General features: G+C 37.4%; 1 protein-coding gene across 2 annotated transcripts in view; it reads left to right on the top strand.

The window, feature by feature from the left end:
• EIF2AK3 (eukaryotic translation initiation factor 2 alpha kinase 3) overlaps positions 1-20037 on the top strand; it is a 101430-nt gene that overhangs the window by 70815 nt on the left and 10578 nt on the right. For both annotated transcript variants that reach the window (XM_023725477.1, XM_004390653.3), the window contains 2 exons: positions 3922-4089; positions 11900-12001. In XM_023725477.1, the coding sequence (XP_023581245.1) occupies positions 3922-4089; positions 11900-12001 (270 nt within the window). The remainder of the gene's footprint in view (positions 1-3921; positions 4090-11899; positions 12002-20037) is intronic.

Raw genomic sequence — 20037 nt, 5'->3', positions numbered from 1 at the left:
GATTCCATTTTTGGTATATACAATATTGAATATTATCGTAGTATATGATGAATTACGTAAGATTCTAACTAAAACATGCAGCATTTCCTTTGTGTGTGTGTGTGTTTAACCAATACAGATCTTTTAATCTTCATGACAGGTAACATAAACAACCTCACTTTTACTAGGACACCATCAAGCCACAGTTAATGGTGTCCTTGGTATGTGTTTTTGAAAATAAGCGTATGGAACTTTTATTTAACTCAGTTCTGCCATGTTCCATATACTTATAGCAATCAGCAGTAAATGTGTAGTGAATATATAAATATTTTTCTGCTCAAAGTAGCTTAAACTCTTGATAGATTTGGACCCATTTGAAGTATTTTCAGTTTTGCTTTATGTGACTATAGACCTTTGTTTCAGGCACCAAGGTTGCTATTTGGGCAAACGTTATTTTCTTCTAAATCAGCAGTAGCTTTTTAAATCCCTGAGTATATTTTAAGAATTTGGGATAACAGGCATAAGAATTAGAAATAATTCCTGTTTTCCAAAGTAATTGTTACCCAATTATATTTTTAAAAACCAAAATGTAAAAGAAATTGAGTACTGTATCTTCTCAGTTGTAGGAAATGTGGTGGTATGGAGTCCCTGGGTGGCCCAAATGGTTAACACACTCAGCTGCCAACCAAAAGGGTGGAGTTCAAGTCTACCCAGAAGTGCCTCAGAAGAAAGGCCTGGTGATCTACTTCTGAAAAATCAGCCATAAAACCCCTATAGAGCACAGTTCTGCTCTGACACACTTGGGGTCGCCATGAGTAGGAGTTGACTCAAGGGCAACTGGGTTTTTGTTTTTTTTTACTGGTAACTGTGTATATGATGGAAATCCTGGTGATGTGGTGGTTAAGAGCTACGGCTGCTAACCAAAAGATCGGCAGTTCATATCCACCAGGCACTCCTTGGAAACCCTATGGGGCAGTTCTCTTGTGTCCTGTAGGGTCACTATGAGTTGAAATCGACCCAGTGGCGCCGGGTTTGGTTTTTTTGTTTTATGTATAAGATATGATGCTAGATATTACAGAAGATACAGAGATCTCGCCTTCAAGGAGTTGGCATGGTGAAGGAAAGGAGGAAAAAAATAAGCACAAGTAACTATATTAAAAGATGTTGTTGTTGTTGTTAGGTGCTGTCAAGTCAGTTCCGACTCATAGTGACCTTAAAGGACAGAGCAGAACTGCCTCATAGGGTTTCCAAGGAGCAGCTGGTAGATTTGAACTGCTGACCTTTTGGTTAGCAGCCGATAGAGTATTAAAATTACAATAAGAGAAAAGTATTTTTTGGGGACAAGACTATATACATGACTTAATCTTGCTGTTTTGAGTGACTAGAAGCCCAGTCTTTTGGTGTATCTTGCCCTTGTATAGGTTATTTAGGAGGTTTTGTTCAGCATTGACCTCACCACTGGGTAAAAAGAGGTTTGCTAAAATACATCAGCTTTCTGTAGCGGGACGTGAAGTCCTCCGCGGGAGTCTTCTGACGTATCAGTGATTTGGGCCCAAACTAATTGGCGGGAATGGTTCTGCACTGACTGAAAATTACAGAGATGAATTATTTTGGTTGGAAGGGAGAATACAACTGCCAGGAGGCTGGGCACCCCTAACCTGAAAGGTGACTTGACTATTTAGGTTTGAATATGGGAAACGATTGTCACAGGGTGGAAACCAGCTAGCTGATGTGCACTTATTTAACATGATACACATAAAATAGCAAGTTGAAAGGCAGTGTAATTATGTTTTCACTAATAACAAATACTCTTCTGCTGATTTTATAATGGTGAATGAGATACTGGTGACTATTTGCTTAGTGCTACAATGTTTTCTAAGAATTTTTCTGTCTGTCTATCTATGCGCTAGAAAATTTCAAGAAGAAAAATTTCCCTTTAGCTTTTTTTTAGAAATCAAAAAGGTTTTATTCCTTTCTAAAGACAAGTTCATTTTAAAGCTTTCTAGTGTGTTAGAAAAAAATATTCCCAAGATTTTTATTCCCAGTTGAAAAAGCTATATGTTACATTCTGACTTAAAGTCTTTGAGCTCAGTGTTAAACCTTCTGGGCCCTCTCTCCCTTTTGTCATCGGCACTTTCCGGCCCGACTTCTAGTCTTTTATCCTTTCTACTCTAGTATACCAGGCTTTTCTCATTACCTAAAATACAGTGTCCTCCTAAAACTGAAAAACCAAACCTGTTGCCATCAAGTCAGTTGCAACTCATGGCGATCCTGTGTGACAGAGTAGAACTACTCCATAGGATCCTGAGCATATGGGTATTAGAAGAGGCAGCACAGGATAATAGTTAAGAGCTTTTATTTCCTTTGGTAGTCTACTTCCCCTCTCAGACACAAACCAGAAAATCAGTCTGCTTCGTTCATTCATCAAATATTAGTGAGTAACTACCATAGGGCAAGAACTGTGCTGGGTGATGGACATGCCACAGTACATTAAAAGGCCAGGTCCTTTTCTCATGGAGCCAGACTGCCTGGATTTAAATCCCTGCTCTACCCCTTAGCAGCTAAGTAACCTTGGGCAATTTACTTAATTTCTCTGGGCCTCAGTTTCCACATCTGAAAAATGGGAGTACTCATAGAGTTGTATTGAGTTAATAGTAGTAAACTGCTTAAGCAGTGCCTGATACAAATGCAGTCTGCATTTGCTATTATTATTACTATTATTGTTATAATTATTATGGCTTAAGTCATAAATGTAGAAAAGCTTACCAAAAGAGAGTATATAGAAAATAAGATTGAGAGGATTAGATACCCTGGGAATCTGAATCTCCAAGGGAATGTGGATCTCTAAGAGTTTAAGTAGACATTCAATAAATGCTAGTACCTTTTGCTACCCTTCCCTATTCTTGATGCACAGGACTCAACTGGCATCAAAGAATTGTTCTTATTTTATATTAGCCCATTTTAAAGAGAAACAGGCTTCAGAATATTTAGTTTTTTTGTTCTTCCATAGTTATTGTTATGGATTGAATTGTGTCCTTCCAAAATGTGCAGTCAACTTGGCTAGGCCATGATTCCCAGTATTGTGTGGTTGCTGACCATTTTGTCACGATGTAATTTTTCTATGTGTTGTAAGTCCTCCCTCTATGATGTTAATGAAGTGGGATTAGCGGCAGTTATGTTAATGAGACAGGACTCAATCTACAAGATTAAATTGTGTCTTAAATCAGTCTGTTTTGAGATATAAAAGAGTGAAGTGAGCAAAGAGACTTGGGGACCTTATACTACTAAGAAATAAGAGCAAGAAGAATAGCAAGTCCTTTGGACCCGGGGTCCTTGTGCTGAGAAGCTGCTTGACCAGGGGAAGACTGATGACAAAGACCTTCCTCCAGAGCTGACAGAGAGAGAGCCTTCCTCTGCAGCTGGCACCCTGAATTCAGAATTCTGGCCTCTTAAACTGGGAGAGAATAAATTCTTCTTTGTTAAAAACAGACATTAAAAGTCTTTAAACTCATTCTGTTTACTTTCTATCCTCACTACACACTGTCTTAGTTATCCAGTGCTGCTATAACAGAAATATCACAAGTGGAATCCTGGGTCTAAAGGACGTGCTCCACTCCCAGCGTTTCTTTCTTGGTGGCATGAGGTCTCTCTTCTCTCTGCTCGATTCTCTCTTTTTTGTCTCAAAAAAGATTGACTCAAGATATAACCTAATGCTGTAGATTGAGTCCTGTCTCATTGACATCACTGCCTCTAATCCTGCCTCATTAACATCATAGAGGTTAGGATTTACAACACATACGATAATCACATCAGATCACAAAATGGTGGACAACCACACAATACCGGGAATCATGGCCTAGCCAAGTTGACGCACATTTTGGGGGGATACAATTCAATCCATAACACACATTCACTGTATTTTCTTCTGCTTTATTTTTCTAGCCTTCCAATATATTCTTTACAATGGATGATGTGGTAAAGATTGGAGACTTTGGACTAGTGACTGCCATGGACCAGGATGAGGAGGAGCAGACGGTTCTGACCCCGATGCCAGCTTATGCCAGACACACAGGACAAGTAGGGACCAAACTGTATATGAGCCCAGAGCAGGTGAGTTTGTTTTCCTTCTGAAGAAAAAACAGACTTTTAATTAGAGTGGCAGCAAGATAGTTATATCTGATGCATCTCCTCCCACATTCTCATTAAAATACTCAATAATATAAAATATGAAAACTGGCTGTAGTATTCCACAGGTAACTCAGCTAGAGTGTGATTTCTATTACCTAAATTGAGGATAAATTAAGAAAAATACAGCACATACAATGCACCACACCCTCTGAACCAGAACCAGACAGCAACCAAAAAAGAGACTTTGAATGCCCTCCTTGCAAACTTAACTCCAGGTCATGTGTGACCTTGTGTCAACTAAGCAGAAGATGTTTCAGAGCAGCTAGAGCCAGAGGACTGTACTGAACTTCCCTCTACAGTAATTCACAGCTTCCAGCATGTACCATGGCAGGAAATAGAGGTAGATAAGCCAGGATAAGTTGCCTTCTGAGATGCTTAGTCTCTAAAGGAAAAGCATTGTAAACAGTGCAGGAACCAGAGGAGCAGTGGGAGCAGTGCATCCTGGGAGTGCAGTAGCAGACCCAGCACTATCAGGCTGATATATTCACAGCTTATATATATGCATAGATCAGCAGTCTTCAAAGTTTTTGGTCTCAGTAATCATTTACACCTATAAAAGTCGAGAACCTGAAAGAGTTTTTCTTAAAAAGTTTTATCTATCAAGGTTTGCCATTAGAAATTAAAACAGGAGGAATTTGTAAAACTTTATTAATTCAGTTAAAAATGACAGTATTGACCCAAAACACCTTAAGATACTTTTATGAAAAATAAATATTTTCCAAAACAAAACAAAAAAATTTATAAGAGTAGCATTTGTTTACATTTTTGCAAATCTTTAAAATCTGTAAAAGAGCTGGATTCTCGTATCTGTTTCTGCATTTATCTTTTACCATATATTGTTTGGTTGAAGTGTATGAAGAAAATCTGACCACACATAGATATGTAAACTGGATAAGGGAGGAATATTTTTACTATCTTTTTCAAGTAATTGTGGGTATTCTTTCAGCCACACCAAAACTCAACAAGTGGACTCTTAAACCATATCAGTGAACATTTTGTACGCTGTTAACATTAACATCCCTTGATCCGTCTTGCATTTTGAATGGCTCTTTTGCCTATTCAAAATTTTATAATGTTGTACATTGACTGTATGGAAACCATTGGTTCCCTGAGTTATGCAGCTCTTCCGTCTTCCAACTGTTGTCTCATTTCATTGTACAATATAAAAGATCACATCAGTTAATACCACAATCTCATCAGAAAGGGCTGTAAGGATTATAGAACTGTCAAGTTACAGTGGTGGATGCAGAATTTTCCAAAATTCTAATTTTCACTTGAGAGCTCAACTTTTATCACTGGCAACAAATACTGTCAGTTTTCCTTGTAGTACCATCCTCACTTTGTTCATCTTTGAGAAAATGGCCGTCAAATACTCAAGTCTGGGTAACTAGAGTTTGCCTACCACCCATTCTTTCAAGTCAAAATGTTGTCCTATGAAGAGACTGGCTATTTCGTCTTATAACTCAATTACACAAATACTTTTTCTTGAGACATCCATCTTACTTTGGTGTGGAACAGAAATGCTTTATGAATACGTCCTATTTTGTCACACAGAATATTAAAAAGAAGTATACTTAAGATATTTAATAACAATAATTTTTACTACCTTAGGACATTTTAAGTGAAATGATCTCTTTTTGTTTTACTTTTAACTATGACTGTGTGGCACTGAACAGTATAATTACTGCTAGTACAGTTTGGAAGGAGCCCTGGTGGCACAGTGGTAAAAGTGCTTGGCTACTAACCAGAAGGTTGGCAGTTCGAACCCACCAGTGGCTCTGCAGGAGAAGGATGTGGCAGTCTGCTTCCGTAAAGATTTATGGCTTTGGAAACCCGTGGGACAATTCTATTCTGTCCTATAGGGTCAATATGAGTTGGAATCGACTCAATGACAATGGGTTTAATACATTTTGGTGCTGCTGCCTTGATTCATGCTAGAGTACCAGCACTGCAAATATAAACACTTACAGTGAAAAGGCAAATGCCATCTTAGTATTGTGAATATAGTCTTGACCTGGCAGACTCCCTGAAAGGGTCTTGGGATCCCCAGAGTTCTATGGACCACATTTTGAGAAACACTGGCTTAGATTATCATTGAAAGGCTATACCACAGACGACTAAAAAAGGGATTGCCTGTGAAGAGAGGGACTTTATTTTACTGTGGCACAGTATTCTTTTGTACTGTTTGAATTGTTTGCATTATTCAAGTATTACTTTCTCACATTTTAAATTTTCATTTTTTTTTAAAAAAATTAGAAGAACCCTCTACTTAGACATCTTGAATTTCAAAGATAAAGAAAAAATGCTACAGGTATTTAGGTAGGAAAAAAAAAAAAGATTATAGCTAAAGAACTTGTTTTCTATAGCACTAAACCCCAAAAGACAATAAAGCAATATGTACAGCTCTGAGGAAAAAAGTTGAGACCTATGAAATTATTCATGTACAGAGAAATCAGACAATTTTAGTTGGGTAAGCTTAAATTAAAAATCTCTTAAGTGAAAAAAGAAAGGTGCAGAAATGTGTGCATAGTGGGCTACCTTTTGTGTAAAGGAGAAAAACATAAATATGTGTTCGTTTATATTTACATAAAGAAACTCTGGGGAAAAAGGTATGCAAAAAATGAATGATTATAGAGGCAGTGGGCAGAGGGGAGATGGCTGGCGGAGACTGGGCAGATGAGGGAGAGGGTAGGGAAGGAAAACTTTGCTATATACTTTTTTTGAACCATGCGAATATGTTACCTATTAACACTGAACTTAAGAATTAAGAGAAACTGTTAACATAAAAGTATTGGCAATGGACATCAAGACCAATTAGTACCAATGGCTCTTGTAAATATGGATACCAAATTGAAATTGAATATAAAATCCAAAGTGTGCTCTTAGTAAAAGGTATATAATTTTAAGTACAGTCATCATAATAAGCTGGGTCTGTAACTCCCATATTAACAAAGATCAAGAAATGGAAGAGGGTAAGAACAGGGAAAGCATAGGTAGGGACAGAGATTTGCATTTGATGTACCTAAATTCAGCCAGTAGGATTAAAAACAATATTTCTACCTTCTGTGTCACTAGAGGAGATGAAAGCAAACTATAGCAAAAGGAAAGGTATGGAAATGCAAAGCAGAAAGCAAACCTTAATGTAAAGTGATGCTAAAGCCAAATATTAGTTATGACAATAAATAAAGATGTTCAGATTTCACCATGAAAGGGAAATTAAGATTTGGCTAAACATTTTTTTCACAAAAGAAAGGTTAAAAATGAAAGATGTATAAAAAATATACTAGGGCTTATTTATAATTGTCATTTGAACATTTATCGATGAATAATTTAAAATGGGATATATTTTCATTTCAGACCTCTAGGCCACAAGGACCAGATACATTAGCAAACAGAAATTGTTTTTTATTTTGTTTTTGCTTTTGTTGGTTAGCTGGAAACTTAAAAACCCTCCTAACTGATTAATTATTAGGTCAGTAATGAAGTAAAAATACTCATACAAAGTATTGAAAAAGTAATGAAAGAAATGAAAAATATTGAAATTTTTTAGGAAGCTATCAAAGTTCTATTTAGAGAGAAATGTATTTAAAAGCCTTCGTTGCAAAAACACATTACTGCATAAGTGATTTAGCCTTCTGCTCGATACCCTGGGGTTGGGGTGGAGGCGGGGGGAAGACCAGCAAGAAGAGGGAAAAAACAAGGAAAGAACTGATATTGGTAAAACTGTGTAAAAATAATACTGTTTGTTTTTAAGGTTTTAAATAAAACAGATAATTCTCTGTAGTAAATCTACTTAAGAGAGAAAAAAGATAAAAATAAACTTAGAAATTAGAAAGGGATACAGTAGAGATTTTAATTTCTTAAGAGGCCATTCATTTTACACAGTTGGTTATTTGTAACCCAAGTAACCATACTGACTCAAATAGAAAAAGAAATTTATTGGCCCATGTTACTGAATCATCCCAGTCAAATGACGTGGCCAGGACTTGGTAAAGAAAAAACTGCATGCAGTATAGATTGAAACACTATAAATACGTATTTGTATCCATAGGCAAAAGGACTGGAAGAGCCAAAGAGTGTTAACAGTCATTGCATCTAGGGGATGGGACTTAAATGATTTTTAATCTATTTTGAATTTTCTGTAGTTTCTCATTTTTCTCCCTAAACATGTATCAGAATTGCTGCTAGAAAGTTTTTAGTAAGATGCATAGAGACAAAAGTTTATTAGTGGTTACCAGGGCTGCGGGGAAGAGGAAATGGGGAGTTATTACTTATGGGTCCTGAGTTTCTGTTTAGGATGATGAAAATTTTTGAAAATGGATAGTGGTGATGATTGCAACATGGTAACTGTGCTTACACTTGAAAATTGTTAAAATGGCAAATGTTTTGTTATATGTATATTTTACCATAATAAAAAATCTAAGTGTTTAAAAATTTATCATTATTCAAGAAGCTGGAAATAATACCTTCATATTTTAAGTATTGTAAAAACAAAATAGGAATGATGAAATAAAAGCAACTCTATCTGCATGCTTCTTAATGGAAGGAAGCCTCACTAGATGGAGACGTGCCCCTCTTTTTCCTGCCAGGGTCTATCCCATTATTCTGTTTATTCTTCTCATAGCATTTATAATTTTTTCTGATATTTGTCCTTTCTTCCTCTCTAAAATATAAGCTATGAGAATAATACCAAACCCTCTGCCATCGAGTGGATTCCTACTCATGGCAACCTCATGTGTTACAGAGTAGAACTGTGCTCCATAGGATTTTCTGGGCTGCAATCTTTACAGAAACAGATCACCAGGTCTTTCTTCCGCAGCAACACTGTGTGGGTTCGAACCACCAACCTTTAGGATAGTACTGCTACTACTACCCACTGCCATCTAGTCGATTCTGACACATAGCGACCCTGTGGAACAGAGGAGAACTGCAGAGCAGAACTACCCCATAGGGTTTCCAAGGCTGTAATCTTCACAGAAACAGACTGCCACATCTTTCTCCCCCAGAGCAGCTGGTGGGTTCGAACCGCCGACCTTTAGGTTAGCGGCCCTGTGCTTAATCACTGCACCTCCCAGGCTTCTTTTATGTTAGTTAGTAGTCTAGTGCAAACTCTTTGTGCTACCTAGGTACCTTGCTATCAGAATACGGACCTAGTTTATCTTTTTTTTTACTCTATCCCCAACACCTAAAACAGTTGCCCAGCATACAGCACCTTTGGTGGATGGGTGACTATGAATGTCAGTAGAAGATAAACACCAGATAGTCTTGACCACCTCATACACGCTGCTGTGCTCACTCTGCTTTGGTTTGGGATTGCAGTGTATATGCCAGAACATGTGTGTGCACGTGGTTGTTGGAGGCAGGGGTTGCCATTTGACAAAGAAAGAGATCAGTGACAAGTGATGCTACATTTAGTGTTGTTGAAAATACTAGAAAACCAAGGATAGCCGCAGAAATCTTGTTGTGGAGCTGTACAGTAGTTAAAATATGGCACAGAAAATAGAAAGGCTTAACTCTTCTTAACGACCCCACGTGTGTGAGGCCAAGAACTGTGTTCCATAGGGTTTTCAGTGGCTGATTTTTTGAAGTAGATCACCGGGCCTTTGTTTCCAGGTGCCTCTGGTGAACTTTCAGTTAGCCACTGAGCACATTAACTGCTTACACCACCCAGGGACTTCCTCTTCTTAATAACCCTCTTTTAAGTACAGAAACTGTCACTTTATAAAAATGTCCCTTTAAAAAGCCTTTCAATGTTACCTATATTTTTACAACAATAAGAAAAAAAAAAAGGGAGAAAAAGCCTTTCAAAATACTTTGGCTTTCTGAATTGTCTTACCAAAGTCTTAGAAGTTGTGCTAAGACATTGTTTAATTTTGTTGTCTTTCTTGGAGTAAATGACCTTCTTTCTTAGAGTAAACATCCCACAGTTACTTTGTTCTTAGTTGTAATACCAAGAAATACAGGCCAAATTCTAGTATTGCACAGTGATAAAACAATCAATTTAAACTCCAAAAAGGTATATTATATCCCCCCTTGGGATTTTGTGCTTGAGTCATTGTTTTTTAGATATTTTGTAAAGATCACTTTTCATGTAGTCTTGAGGCTGTACTTCTTTTTAAAAACATATTTAGTAATACTTTTTTTCTCTTATGTTATTTTGTCTTTCATGTAGGTAATATGAAAAATATAAAGAAAAAATCACTTACTAAAAAACCCTAAAACATTAACAGTGGTTAGTTTTATATTTATATTTATACATACCTTGGTTTGAAAATGACATTGGGATTCTTTGTAAAATTTTGTGTACAATATTAAAAAATATAAGCATTTCCCATGTTATTAAATGTTCTTAGGAAACGTTTTTGGATGCAATAGTATTCTCTCTGTTAAGCAATTTATTCAGTATGTTTTTTGGACCCTTCAGTTACTTGTGAATTTTACTGTTAGAAATATCACTTGGATAACTTTGTCCTTGTACACAAATCTCTGTCCACAGTTCCGTGCACTCTAGGATAGATGAACTCAAGTGGGATCAGTAAGTGGGAGTCAATATGTGTGAGATATGTCTTGTCAAGTTACATTTCATGAAATTGTCAAATTATGTTCCCCTATCCCTGTAAGCATTGTTTTTAAACATATTTTCTTTCAATACTTCCCAAACCTCAAGGGTGAGAAGTAAGAGAGAATTCAAATAGCCGCAGTCGCTTAGAAGGGAAGAAGGTGATGCAACTAAGGTGGTCACTGACACTTTTCCATCTGATGTTATAAAAGCGTACAATTAGGCTGGCTGCTTAGAAGGATGCCAGCCAGTCCAGAGGGACAGATACCAAATGAAGTTTAGAGAGGAATTTGTAAAGAGCACCATGAACCTTGGCAACCCCCTTGTAACTACCCCCCACCTCTTAAGAAATGCTTATGTAGAGCATTTCCTAAGGGAGACCTTTCCTTGGTGGTTTGTCAAATGTCAGGTTAGGTGCCTAAAACTAACATTCACAAACACAAGGTTCTTCTGAGTCCCAGGAGGTCACTTTTAATTTGAATAAGGCTTTGTTTAATAGAGTAGTTTAGCTGTAATTCATTTGTTCATTTTAACAAATAATTATTTATTGAGGGCCTTCTCTATACTTAGCTCAGTGCTGGATGCTGGGAATACAAAAGAAGCAGTTCCCTTCCCTCCAGGACTTTATAATCTAGCTGTGAAGAATAAGAAATATGCATATGAAAAATACAAGTAAGAATGCAAAGCAGTCCATAATTAAGTGCCATAATGAGGGCTAAGCACAGTTGATTAGTGGTTTGGAGTAATGAAGATTTTCTCATAAAAATGGGTGAGGACTAAGATGATTAGAAATGAGAGATTTGCGTCAGATAGGGCTTGCTTTGAAAAACTTCACCTCAGGGGCAGATGAGCAGCTTTTTCTGGCTCCCACAAACTTTTTTTGCATTGCAAGGCTCCAGGTTTCTGCTGGCCTATCTTACTGATGCATATCTCTGAGCCGGACCCAGGCTTTCCTTCTGTAATGCTGAGTAGTTTAATTACTCTTGGTGTGGTGAGTTGAAGAGAAAAGACTTCAGAGATTTATTAACTCTTTAGTAACATTTTTACGGAGACAATTACATTTAAATCAAGAAGTGACTAAGTAAACCTTGGGATTACACAAATGCCATAGTATCAATTATACCATCTCTGTATTAATTATTTTTTGTATTTCTTCTTTGTATGGGATTTCAGATTCACGGAAACAACTACTCTCACAAAGTGGACATCTTTTCTTTAGGCCTGATTTTATTTGAATTGCTGTACCCATTCAGCACCCAGATGGAGAGGGTCAGAGTAAGTACCGCTACCCCCCACCAAAAAAAAAAAAAAGATTGAAAAAGAATGGAGCCTAAAATTAACAAAAGAAAGAGGTTTTAAAAAAGGTTAAGTTATTCTTAGTACCAGCAGACTAACTAAATAGAAGCCACAGAGGCTGTGTAAGCAGTACAGGCAGAATTTGAAGACTATTTGCTGCCATTTAAAGCTTTAATCTTTAATAATTGTTTAGTGGAATTGTTTCTTGTGGTTGCTTAAATTCATCAATAAAACAATGTCTTCTACTAAAAAATTTGTAATAAATGCAAACCTAGGGGAAACATGGAGTAATATAGTGGGGGCCGACAGTGATGATGGTGGTGCTTAGAGAAGAATTTTCCAGAGGACAAGTGGCCACACACTCATACACTTAAAAGCTGCCAAATTAAGCAAAATTAGCTTTGTTTTTCCTTAAAAAATAAGCTATAACCGTATCTTTTAACACAGATAGCACTAAAAGTCTTTTAAAGTTGTCCTTTGTCACATTCTTCCACATCCTCCATCAACTCTCCTAGCTATTGACCCTGGTACTTCCGTATTTCCAAAGCTTATGCCCTTTTCACCATTTCTTTAATTTTTTTGTGCTTTAAGTGAAAGTCTACAGCACAAATTAGTTTCTCATTAAAAAATGTATACACAAATTGTTTTGTGACGTTGGTTGCAATCCTCGCAAGGCGTCAGCACCCTCCCCCTTTCCCTTTCCACCCAGGTTCCCCATGTCCATTCCTCCATTTTCCGGTCCCTTCCTGCCTTCTCCTCTTTGCTTTTGGGCAGGTGTTGCCCATTTGGTCACATATACTTGATTGATCTAAACGGCACATTCCTTATGTGTGTTATTGTTTGTTTTATAGGCTTGCCTAATCTTTGGCTAAAAGGTGAATTTGAGAGTGGCTTCAGTTCTGAGTTAGAAGGGTGTCTGAGGGCTATCGTCTCAGGGGTTCCTCCAGTCTCTTTTAGATCAGTAAGTCTAGTCTTTCTTTTCTGTGCAGGCAGGGGGTGGATTTGAATTTTGTTCTAATTTTTCTCCTGCTCTGTCCAGAACCCTCTATTGTGATCCGTGTCAGAGTGGTCACTGGTGGTAGCCAGACACCATCTAGTTCTTCTGGGCTCAGGCTGGTGGAGGCTGTGGTTCATGAGGTCCACTAGTCCTTTGGACTAATATCTTCCTTGTGTGTGATTTTCTTCTTTCTCCTTTGCTCTGGAAAGGATGGGACCAATAGATGTATCTTAGATGGCCGCTCACAAGCTTTTAAGAACTCAGATGCTACTCAACAAAGTAGGATGTAGAATATTTTCTTTACAAACTATGTTATGCCAATTGACCTAGATGTCCACTGAGGCAATGATCCCTAGCCCTCAGCCTCAGTTACTGGTCCTTCAAGGTATTTGAATGTGTCTAGGAAGCTTCTATGACTTTGCCTTGGTCAGGTGGTACTGACTTCCTCTATATTGTGTGTTGTTTCCCTTCACCAAAGTTACCATTTGTCTACTATCTAGTTAGTGATTTCTATTCCCATCCCTCCCCTCCCTCCTAACCATCAAAGGTAGTTTGTTCTGTGTGTAAACCTTTTCTTGGTTTTTTATAATAGTGCTCTCATACAGTATTTGTCCTTTTGTAATTGACTTATTTCACTCAGCATAATGCCCTCTAGATTCATCCATGTTGTGAGATGTTTTGCAGATTCATCATTGTTTTTTTACATTGCGTAGTATCCCATTGTGTGAATGTACCATAGTTTGTTCATTCATTCATCTGTTGATGGACACTTAGGTTGTTTCCATCTTTTGCTATTGTGGAGAATGCTGCAGTGAACATGGGTGTGCATATGTCTGTTCATGTCATGGCTCTTATTTCTCTAGGATATATTCCTAGGAGTGGGATTGCTGGATCGTACAGTATTTCTGGGTTTTTAAGGAGGCACCATATCATTTTCCATAGTAGTTGTATACCATTTTACACTCCCACCAGCAGTGCATAAGAGTTCCAGTCTCCCAGCAACCTCTCCAGCATTTGTTATTTTCTCTTTTTTTGATTCTTGCCAGTAACGTCGGGAGGAGATGATATCTCACTGTAGTTTTGATTTGCATTTATCTAATGGCTAATGAGCATTCCTCATGTGTCTGTTAGCCAACTGAATGTCATCATTGGCGAGATGGCTGTTCATGTCCTTTGACCATTGTGTCATTGGATTATTTGTCTTTTTGTTGTTGGGTGCTAAAGTATTCTGTAGATTTTGGAGATTAGACCCTTGTTGGATATGTCATAGCCATAAATTTTTTCCCAGTCTGTAGGTTCTCTTTTTACTCTTTTGGTGAAGTCTTTTGATGAGCATAAGTGTTTAATTTTTAGGAGCTCCCAGTCATCTAGCTTATCTTCTTCTGTTTGTACGTTGTTAGTTATGGTTTGTATTCTGTTCGTGCCATGTATTAGGGCCCCTAGCATTGTCCCTATCTTTTCTTTCATGATCTTTATCGTTTCAGGTGTTAGGTTTTATATTTAAGTCTTTGATCCATTTTGAGTTAGTATTTATGTATGGTGTGAGGTATGGGTCCTGTTTTCATTTTTTTTACAGAAGGACATCCAGGTTTGCCAGCACCATCTATAAAAAAGACTTTCTTTTTCCCATTTAAAGGACTTGGTCCTTTGTCAAAGATCAGCTAACCATAGGTGGATGGATTTACATCAGGGTTCTTGATTCTGTTCCATTGGTCTATGTGTCTGCTGTTGGACCAGTACCAGGCTGTTTTGACTACCGTGGCTGTATAGTAGGTTCTGAGATCAGGTAGTATGAGGCCTCCTATTCTGCTCAATAATGTTTTGCCTATTTGGGGCCTCTTTCCTTTCCATATAAAGTTGGCGATTAGTTTTTATGTCTCATTAAAGAATGCTGTTGGTATTTGGATCTGGAATGCTTTATATCTGTAGATGAGTTTGGGTAGGATTGATATTTTCACAGTGTTGTGTCTTCGTATCCATGAGCATGGTATGTTTTTCCATTTATGTAAGTCTCTTTTGGTATCTTGCAATACTGTTTTGTATATTTTCTTTGTATAGGTCTCTCCGTCCCTGGTTAGATTTATTCCTAAGTATTTTCTCTTTTTAGGGGCTGTTATTAATGGTGTTTTTTCCCGATTTCCTTTTCAAACTTTTTGTTGTTGGTGTATAGGAGTCTGTCATGAGTTGAATTGTGCCCCCTAAAAATATGTGTATGAGTTTGGTTAGGCCATGATTCTAAGTATTCTGTGTGATTGTCCACCATTTTGTCATCTGATGTGATTTTCCTATGTGTTATAAATCCTATCTCTATAATGTTAATGAGATGAGATTAGTGGCAGTTATGTTAATGAGGCAGGATTCAGTCTACAAGATTAGATTGTGTCTGAAGCCAATCCCTTTTGAGATATAAAAGAGAGTAGCAAGCAGAGAGACATGGGGACCTCATACCACCAAGAAACAAGAGCCAGGAGACTAGTGTGTCCTTGGACCCCCAGGGTCCCTGCGCTGAGAAGCTCCTAGTCCAGGGGAGGATTGAAAAGAAGGACCTTCGTCCAGAGCTGACAGAGAGAGAAAGGCTTCCCCTGGAGCTGACACCCTGAATTTGAACTTCTAGCCCACTAGACTGTAAGAGAATAAACTTGTTTGTTGAAGCCATCCACTTGTGGTATCTCTGTTATAGGGGCACTAGACAACTAAGACAAAATCCAACTGATTTTTGTATGTTGATCTTATATCCTGCTACTCTTCTGAATCTTTCTATTCCAGTAGTTTTCTTGGTGGAATCTTTCAGGTTCGCTATGTATAGGATCATATCATCTGTGAATAGGGATAGTTTTACTTTTTTTGGATGCCCTTATTTCTTTTTCTTACTTTATTGCTTTAGCTGGGACTTCCATGACAGTATTAAATAGAAGTGGTGATAAAGGGCATCCTTGTCTTGTACCCATTCTCAGGGAATGCTTTCAACCTCTCTCCCTTGAGAATGTTGTTGGCTGTTGGTTTTGTATAGATGCCCTTTACTATGTTGAGGAATTTTCCTTCTATTCCTATTTTATTGAGAGTTTTTTTTATCAGGAATGGGTGTTGGGCTTTTTTGAATGCCTTTTCTACATCAAGTGAGATGATCATATGATTCTTTTACTTTATTTATGTGGTAGATTACATTGATTTTCTGATGTTGAACCACCCTCGCATACCTGGTATGAATCCCACTTGGTCGTGGTGTATTATTTTTTTGATATGATGCTGAATTCTGTTGGTTAGAACTTTGTTGAGAATTTTTGCATCTATATTCTTGAGAGATACTGGTCTGTAATTTTCTTTTTTGTGTGATGTCTTTGCCTGGCTTTGGTATCAGGATTACACTGGCTTCATTGGATGAATTCAGGAGTATTTCTTCCTTTTCTTTGCTCTTGAATAGTTGAGTAGCACTGATATGAGCTCTTCTCTGAATATTTGGTAGAATTCTCCAGTGAAGCCATCTGGGCCAGGGCTTTTTTTTTTTTTTTTTTTTTTTGCTGGGAGTTGTTTTATTACCTCTTCAGTCTCTTCTTTTATTATGGGTCTGTTCATATTTCTTACCTCAGTTTGTATTAGTTTAGGTAGGTAGTGTGTTTCTAGAAATTTGTTCATTTCCTCTAGGTTCTCAAATTTGTTGGAGTACAGTTTTTCATAGTATTCTGTTATGATCCTTTTTATTTCAGTTGGGCCTGTTGTAATGTCCCTCATGTCATTTTTTTATTTGGGTTATTTGCTTCCTCTCCTGTTTTTCTTTTGTCAGTTTGACTAGGGGTTTGTTAATTTTATTTATTTTTCCAAAGAACCGACTTCTGGTCTTGTTGATTCTTTCTTTTGTTTTTCTGGTCTCTATTTCATTTATTTCTGCTCTAATCTTTATTATTTCCATTCTCCTGGTGGCTGTGGGCTTCTTTTGCTGCTCTGTTTCTATTTTTCAAGTTGTAGGACTAACGTTTTGATTTTGGCCCATTCGTCTTTTTTGATGTGTGTGTTTATTCCTTTAAACTGCCCTCTGAGCACTGCTTTTGTTGTGTCCCAAAGGTTATGGTGTGATGTGTTTTCATTCTCATTTGAGTTTAAGAATTTGTTGTTCCCTCTTTAATTTCTTCTATTACCCAGTTGTTTTTAAGCAAAGTGTTACTCAGTTTCAATGTGTTTGATTTTTTTCCTCGCTCTTCCTGTTACTTATTTCTACTTTTGTGGCTTTGTGATCAGAGAGAATGCTTTGTATTATTTCATGTTTTGGATTTTATTGACATTTGCTTTGTGGCCTAAATTTTGGTCTATTCTGGAGAATGCTCCATGTGCGTTGTAAAAGATTGTATACTTTTCTGCTGTTGGATGGAGTGTTCTGTATATGTCTGTGAGGTCAAGTAGGTTGATTATGGCCTTTAGATCTTTTATATTTTTGTTGAGTTTCTTTCTAGATGTTCTCTCCTTTACCGAGAGTGGTGTGTTGAAACCTCCTACTATTATTGTGGAACTGCCTGTTTCTCTTTTCAGTGCTATTACAGTTTGTTTTATGCATTTTGGAGCCTTGTGTTGGGTGTGTAGATATTTATTAGGGTTATGGCTTCTTGGTGGATTGTCCCTTTAATCATTATATAATGTCCTTCCTTGTCTTTTACGGTTTATTTTGCCTTAAAGTCTATTTTAACTGAGATCAGTATTGCCATTCATGCTCTTTTTTGGTTACTGTTTGCGTATTTTTTCCATACTTTGATTTTTAATAAATTTATGTCCTTGTTTCTAAGGTGTGTCTCTTGTAGACAGTGTATTGATGGGCCCTGTCTTTTTATCCATTCTGTCACTCTCTGCGTCTTTATGGGTGTGTTTAAGCTATTTACATTCAGTGTGATTTTTGATAGGTGTAAGTTTATTGCAGTTCTATCATTGTGCTTTTTTGTGTATGTGTGGTACTGACATTTTCTTTGTTCCTCTTTCCTGTTCTGAGTTCCTTTTGTTTGTGATTTTTTTTTCATTATTATAGATGTTGTGTTTAACTGAGTCTTTGCGTTTTTATTCTTTTATATTCTGATGATAGGTTTGTTAACTGTCTTTGTGGTTACCTTGAAATTTACGCTTATCTTCCTAATTTTGAACCAGTCTTTTATTACTTGATATTGCCTTGACTTCCTCTCCATTTGAAAGTTCTACACCTACACCATTTATTCTGCTTTTAATATTTTGATGTCATCATTTACAGATTGACATCTGTGTTTAGTTTTGTTTTATTATTGAGAGTTCTTTACCTAGGTTGGTATCTGGCTGATGCTGCCCTGTGTTCTAGACTCAAGTTGTTGTCTGATGTTGTTGGTTCTCTAACTGAAGACCTCCCTTTAATATTTCATGTAAGTTTGGTTTGGTTTTTATGAATTCCCTTAATTTCTGTCTATCTGGAAATGTCCTAATTTCTCCATCATATTTGAGAGAGAATTTTACAGGATATACTATTCTTGGTTGGCAGTTTTTTTTCTTTCAAGGTGTTGTATATATTATCCCGTTGCCTTCTTGCTTGCATAATTTCTGCCAAATAATCAGAGCTTAGTCTTATTGTTTCCCCTTTGTATGTGACTTTGCGTTTTTTTTCTCAAGCTGCTCTCGGGACTCTGTCTTTGCTTTTGGCAAGTGTGATTATGATATTTCTTGGACTTTCTGTTGCGGTATATATCCTAGATGAAGTTTGTTGAGCTTCTTGGATAGTCACCTTTTCATCTTTCATGATATTTGGGAAGTTTTCTGCCAGGCGATCTTCAACAATCTTCTCTGTGTTTTCCGTTTACTCCCCCAGTTATAGAACTCTGATCATGTGTAAATTTTTGCTGTTGATTGTGTCCCACAATAAAGAGGTTTTCTTCCTTTTTCTTCATTCTTTTCTCTGATTTTTCTTCGGAGTGTCATTCATGGATGTGTCTTTAATCTGACTAATTCTGTCTCCCATTATTTCAGATTTGCTCCTGAAACCTTCTACTGAGTGTCCATTTCTGAAATTTTGCTGGTTATCTTTTGGATTTCTAGTTGCTGTTTTATATGATTTCTAATTATTTATTTTGACATTTTGTTCTTGTATTATTTTCCTAAAGTTTTATTGCTTTTTCTGTGGTTTCCTTGATTTTGGCTATGTTTGCATTGATGTGGTCTGTTTTTTCGTTGGTTTTGCCTCTGTTTTTCTTGTTCTCTTTCCTAAATCTCTTGGAGAACCCTAAACATTAGCCTTTTGAATTCCATATAAGGTAGTTCCACTGGCTTTTCTTCTGCCTGAAGGGTATCTGAGTCTTTGTTTTGGTCACTTGTTAGAGCCATCTTGTCCTGTTTTTTTTTATTTTTTTATTGTACTTTAAATGAAACTTTACAGCTCAAGTTAGTTCTTCATGCAAAAATTTATATACACATTGTTATGCGACCCTAGTTCTCTCTCTATAATGTGACAGCACACTCCTCCTTTCTGCCCCGATTTCCCATGTCCATTCAACCAGCTCCTGTCGCTTTCTGCCTGCTTATCTCGCCTCCGGACAGGAGCTGCCCCTTTAGTCTCATGTATCTACTCGATCTAAGAAGCGCACTTTTCATGAGTATCATTTTATGTCTTATAGTCCAGTCTACTTTGTCCGAAGAGTTGGCTTTGGGAATGGTTTTAGTTCTGGTTAACAGAGAGTCCGGGGGCTATGTCTTCTGGGGTCCCTCTAGTCTTAGACCAGTAAGTCTGGTCTTTTTACGTGAATTTGAGTTCTGCACCATACTTTTCTCCTGCTCCATCAGGGACTTTCTTGTGTTCCCTGTCAGGGCAGTCATTGGTGGTAGCTGGGCACCATCTTGTTCTTCTGGCCTCAGACTGATGGAGTCTCTGATTTATGTGGCTCTTTCTGTCTCTTGGGCTAATATTTTCCTTGTGTCTTTGGTGTTCTTCATTCTCCTTTGCTCCAGGTGGGTTGGGACCAATTGATGCATCTTAGATGGCCACTTACTAGCTTTTAAGACCCCAGACGCTACTCACCAAAGT

Source organism: Trichechus manatus, unplaced genomic scaffold (genome assembly GCF_000243295.1).
Source record: "Trichechus manatus latirostris isolate Lorelei unplaced genomic scaffold, TriManLat1.0 scaffold00316, whole genome shotgun sequence".
NCBI classification, from domain to species: domain Eukaryota; kingdom Metazoa; phylum Chordata; class Mammalia; order Sirenia; family Trichechidae; genus Trichechus; species Trichechus manatus.
Note: the sequence above shows the minus strand (reverse complement) of the source record. Positions and strands in the feature narration are given on the sequence as shown.